General features: G+C 39.8%; 1 protein-coding gene across 5 annotated transcripts in view; it reads left to right on the top strand.

Moving 5' to 3' along the window:
• Positions 1 to 227: 227 nt before the first annotated feature.
• The window catches only part of LOC127455152 (gephyrin), a 129,998-nt gene continuing 124,225 nt past the window's right edge, over positions 228 to 6,000 (top strand). For all 5 annotated transcript variants that reach the window (XM_051722778.1, XM_051722776.1, XM_051722777.1 and 2 more), the window contains exon 1: positions 228 to 330. In XM_051722778.1, the coding sequence (XP_051578738.1) occupies positions 267 to 330 (64 nt within the window). In that variant the 5' untranslated portion in view covers positions 228 to 266. The remainder of the gene's footprint in view (positions 331 to 6,000) is intronic.

Here is a 6,000-nt window from a genome sequence, read left to right as displayed (position 1 = left end):
ACAGAAAAGACCCTTCAAAGGGTCCACACTAACCAATCATGCTCATTGTCCAAATAATCATTTGGACATACATACTATTAAAAATGTAATGTCTGAAACACGCCCAGCTATGTCCTCAAGTCAAATTCGGGAAACAAGCAGTGATGCATCTTTTATCTTCACTCTCTCACACATCAGTGTTCGGCTGCTCTCGTCTGACTCCTCCCCCTGAGTTCGATGCTCTCGGCTCTGCTCAGGCTTCAGTGCGGGCGATAGCGCTGCTAAACATGGCGACGGACGGGATGATTTTAACCAACCACGACCACCAAATCCGAGTTGGAATATTAACAGGTAAATACAAAATGACACTATCTTCTTTTCCGTCTCATTGCTCGTCCTCGTGTGTTTTTTCATGCCGTAGCACGTAGTGGTCTGTCGTGCCGGTGGTGATATGTCACAGTGGTGATTCCTATCTGTGCGACTTGTGCCTATCGCTTGCGTTTGTCGACTCGTTTGCAGGCGACGCTGATCAAAAGCTGTGCGTTTATTCTTTTGTAAATTTTCTAATTCAGTTAGGCATCTGTGCAATTATGTATCCGGCTCTATGAGATCTGCCTTTGGTCTGTCATGCAGCAAAGCTTAGTGTCAAGACTACAGTTTGTGTGATGAATTATTCATGCCTTATAGGCAAGACATACAAACTAACATAAAGCAAAACGCAGGAAAGCCCACTTATATCTGTGAATGAACCCACCGATCGCTGCCATATCTCTTTGTACATTCATATTATCATGCTTGCCATATGAAGAGTGCTGGTATACGGATACGAGTTGGTGTTTGAAATTGTGTGGGATTTTTCTGCACAGCTGCATCTCTGGTTTGCTCTGAGGCTTTATTTGTACACATGCACCGAGATATAAAAATACTTCCAGCTCGCATGCAATAGACCCAGCTGTGTTTATACAGGCAAATCCGACTTTTTTATACACGACTTTCAAGGTTACTGATAGTGGATTTTAACTAAATGCACGCGATTTAGATGCATATTGATCGCTCCGTCTTCACTACCCCAGTTTTGGCCAAAAACGGGGGGGATGTGACCGCCGCCTTCCCATTAAATATCGATGTAGCGCTGCCGTTGCTGCCCCACGGGAGCAGGAGGGAATGAGTGATGACATGCACACAGTGACTGAATGCAAATGTCAGTGAGTTTGCGGTGTGTCACGTATTCATGACATTCATCTTGGCGTGTTTCCGCCTCTCTAACGCACCTCTTCCGCGCGCGCGAGCCTCTGCGATGATTGTCGCGAGGGTGGAATGGCATAAAACAGTTTGGGAATCCCCCTCCCCCCACCACACACACATATACACACGTTCGCGCGCGCACAACCCCTGTCAAAACATGACTGCTGGTCACGAGGGTGCTGTCCACCGCTTTTTGGTACTGAAATGGCGGCAGCTTCATATTTGGTGTTTGTCGTTTTCCTGAGCATCATACACCAATTACAGAAATAGGTTTGAAAAGGTGAGGGGGATTTTCCTAGGACATTACAAGCAAGCACCCCCTCCCCTTTCCCTTTTCTCTTATACTAACATTAGCTGATGTAGTCCATCATTAGTCACAGTCACGCCTAGCCCTTCTAGGAGATTGGTTAGCATGCCTTCACTGTGTAGGGGCATTTCGTGGAAGCGCACGCTTATTGATGAGGAACTCTGTGTGTGTGTGTGTGTGTGTGTGTGTGTGTGTGTGTGTGTGTAAGAGTGTGTGTGCTTAAAGGAGGCAGGGAGGGAGCTGGAGAGTATGGATGCTGTAGAGTGAGATGAAAATGGGACCAAGCGCATAGAACTACAGAGCATGCATACTTAATAGTGGACGGGCTTATTGCAGACAACACCATTTCTAGATGGTTGTGCATTAATGATCAAAACTCTTTTGACTTATGGGGCGTCCACATTTGAGATGCTGTAAATTGGAGAGGGGTGTCCAGATGTCAATGGTTTGTAGAATGTGCCAGTCCAAAAATAGGTCTCCAAAACATCTACCCTAGGCACTTTAAGTTGCACTGAAAACAGAATCCGAATTAGAAACGATTGTTTTCATGCTATTCAAAGTTGATTTGTAAAATCCATAGCCTAGAACATAACAAATACAAATACAAATACAAATACAGAATTCTGGCTTAAGGTTTTAGTTGAATGCTGAGCTCAGAGGCTTTATATTTATTTTGATTCTCACCAACCATAAAAAATGGGTATCCAGCGAGCGACTTCCTGAAGGGGTTGGTGCACATCAAGAAACTGAATTTGTTATGTTGTAAATGCCATGCATTTACTGCATAGATCAGGTATGCTCGACAAAGCATTATTCATGCCTAATGCTCACTAGAGAGGGTCAGATGTATAACATCTATCAGTTCCTCTTTGATATCTGATACATGAAATAACACAGGATAAAAGCACAAGCTTTTAGATCACTTCCTCCACCGATTTCTCCAGCTCTCATCTGGCACAATAGAGCACAACAGTCTGGTCCCATTTTTTTTCCAAATGGACATTTATTTTAACAATAACTTTTAAACCTTTAAAGACAGGCCTTCCTCGAGCTCAGAGGTTGTTAATCAATAGTATGTGCTCCTGGTGAAGCCATTAGTTCAAATTATTTCAACTTCATTTAAAATAAATCATGTTTAATAGTGGAATTCCAGGTAAAAAAGTACATTACCCATGAATGATCCTAAAGAGAAAGATCTGCCCACTTCCATGACACACTTTGAATGACGCAACTGAGTCAGTCACTCTACACTCTCAAACTACTTATTTATTTGTATACAGTATATCTGAATATTTTGCAATAAAATTGTATGTATTCTTTCTATACTAATAATCAACAACCTAAAATCAATAATTTTATATATTTCCAAAGTTTTCGATTACGTCATTCGCAATGATTCATGGGGTTGTAGTTCATGCTACCGTGTTTTTATCCAATTTGCAAATACTTTTTTGCTTCAAATCAAAGTTTGTAAATTTGTGATTCTCCTCGGAGCTGGTTTGTTTGGTTAATGGCTTAACACTCTTTTATGAAGACTTTTATGAAATCTCTATGGAAAATTGAATGGGAAAAATACTTCTGGAGCCAAGACAGCTGAGGCTTTGGCTTTGGAACATGCCTTCAACCAAAAGCCCAAAGTAGCCTATACTTCAGTGGAACGTGAGCCTGTCAAAGTATACTCCATATGACTGTGCACGCTAGAGGTCGACCGATTGTGGATTTTGCAGATACGATAACTAAGGTGGTGGAAAAGGCCTAAAACCAATAAATCAGCTGATAGTTCTTTTAAATCGATTTATAGAATGATCAAAGAGTTTTTAGTCTTTCCTTACTATGACGGGCACAGACATTGAGGCTACAACAGAATAAAATCCCAAAATGAATAAAATCCCAAAAGCAGTTTATTTTGCAGCCAAAATTCAAATAATAACAAGAAAAATTCAGATTTGGTGCATAATGTAGGACTTTTAACTATAAACAAGTCTGAAATACACTGGGGCCTTGTAATTTTAAAAATGATATAGACTTGGCTCTATGTATATACTGTATATATATATAATATATATATTAATTTCACCAGATGAGGTTTATTGATAAGAAATTAACCATGGCAAACTATCAGCATAGATTTCTGCAGATAACGATAGTTCCAAAAAGCAACTATCGGCACCGATTAATTGGTAAAAACGATATATCGGTTTAGCTCTAATATATATTTAAAAATTTCACCAGATGAGGTTTATTGATCTGGAATAAAAAAATGAGGAATAAAAACTAACTATCGGAAACTATCGATATAGATTTTTGCTGATAACCAGTAGTTCAAAAAAGCAACTATCGGCACTGATTAATCGGTAAAAACGATATATCGGTCTACCTCTAGTGAACGCATACACAGGCGGTTGGTGCATGCATGCTATGACTGCTATGAGACACATGACTATTTCTCTTCAGGGGTTTAGACCCATAATAATGTCTTTATATTATTTCAGACTCAAGTTATATAAATGTACAGTAGGTATCTCCTGACCTCCTCACACACGCGCTCTTGACGTGCACATACGCTGATGTAGTTTTCACATTGGTCTCCTGTTGTTAATTGGTGATTACATTTTCTTTTAGTGCTTCTTCGTGACAGCAACGACTCAGATGTGAGTGTTGCCACCTTGTGGACCCACTTATTAGTGCAAATAATTCCAGGCTCATGTGCATTCTGCGTGTTCAAAGCTCGCGGCTAGAAAAAAACGTGCTGTGTGTGTTCAGTGCTCGAGCATTCTGCTTATGATAAGATTTGCGTCACGCATCCTGCACGTGGACGCTCAGCGTCAATTTATTAATTTGTGTCACGCATCCTGCACGTGTACGCTCAGCGTTAATTTATAGATTTTAAAGATTTTTGCAAAGAGTACTGGCTTATTTTCTATTGAAGAATTTCGCTGGAATTACTGTTAATTTTGCTGCTGCATTATCCAGTAGACTAGTTAACAGTAAAGTTTTTCTTAATTGGCTACACATCTATATTGAAAGAATTTAGAGGTTTGTGGAGTTTTATTCATATAAAATAGTACCCCCAATTAGTCACCACCACACAGTGAAGTAAAGATTTTCTAAACTGATTTAGAAGAAAATACACTGGTATAGGATAAGGATTGGAATCAGATAGGGAGAGAAAATGTGGTATCAGTGCATCCAGAATTATTATAATGGATTCTCACAAAGTATTAGTCACCAGTCATCTGCTCTCGCTGGCCTTTTTTTTAAAAATACATTCAGATGTAGTTACTCGAGGCCTTTGCGGTGTCACAGGATGTTAGCACCCTCCCAAAGGGTGTCTTTCCGCTAATGCTCAAATGCACACAAACCCATTTCTACTGACTCTCAAGAGTTTACACTTCAGCTCTCTTTAACACCTCCAGAAACCCTTCACTGGTGAAGGAGCAGACACTTGAATAGCAATTGGGAACCTATGTGCTAGACTTTGAGGGAATTGGAAAGACATGGGCCTCTGCCCAGATCTAATCTCAGCTGAACGTCAACAGTTGCCATTAATAAGCCTTAATGAAAGATAGTTCAGATGTCAGTCCCCAGGTATCATTTCGAAGCCATCAGTATTGAATTACAGGGACATTAATTCACAGGTGTTTGAAATTTAGACGATATCAGCCCAGAACACAGATAACAAACTCATCTCAAATGTTCTCATATTGGGCCAGACATTAGTCATCAAAACAAAAAGTTGTTGAATGAAGGCAAACGTATGGGTTTTATGTTGTGGTTAATGCGAATAACCACGCCCATGTTGACACGACGACATTATTTTGGATTTATGCTCCTTGTTCTCTGACTCTGGTTGCCCTTTGGTGATGTAGAGAATAAATGACTCTGCTTGATGTATATATACATTTATGGTACTCCAAGGTACGTTATCCCTTTTGTTTTTGCCATAGAGGCATATATAATTGTGTATGGAGCTCACTGTGCAAGATTTTGAAGACCACAATAATTTTTCTAAGTTAACGAGTGTTTTAAAAAAGGCTCCAGGCCCATAGTTGCTGATTACTATATCATGCCTGATGCATTTTTCCTATAAAATGGCTATATTTTGTGTTAATAAATAATGTTGTTCTCTAAAAGTGTTGTGCTTTGCAGAAAGGTGTAGCCGACATTTGTCCTATAGTGCAAACAGAGAGACCAATCAAAAGCGGTTCGTCTTTAGATAACCATATAATGTCGAAGGTATTGTCACTTTGGGGGATTATAAATCTATTCCATCAAGGGATTTCTGTCCAGAAGTGAAAATTGCATGCTCATGATAAATCCACTGCAGTTGTTATCTGCATATGTTTAGAGCTTATCTCTCTCAGCATGGGCACAAGAATTTTCTTTGAAGCGGATTATCATTGAAGCATCACACACACACATACACATGCTGTTTAGAGAGCCATAGATCATACTGAGATATACTTAAT

The sequence above is a fragment of the Myxocyprinus asiaticus genome, chromosome 17, assembly GCF_019703515.2.
Source record: "Myxocyprinus asiaticus isolate MX2 ecotype Aquarium Trade chromosome 17, UBuf_Myxa_2, whole genome shotgun sequence".
Taxonomy (NCBI): domain Eukaryota; kingdom Metazoa; phylum Chordata; class Actinopteri; order Cypriniformes; family Catostomidae; genus Myxocyprinus; species Myxocyprinus asiaticus.
Note: the sequence above shows the minus strand (reverse complement) of the source record. Positions and strands in the feature narration are given on the sequence as shown.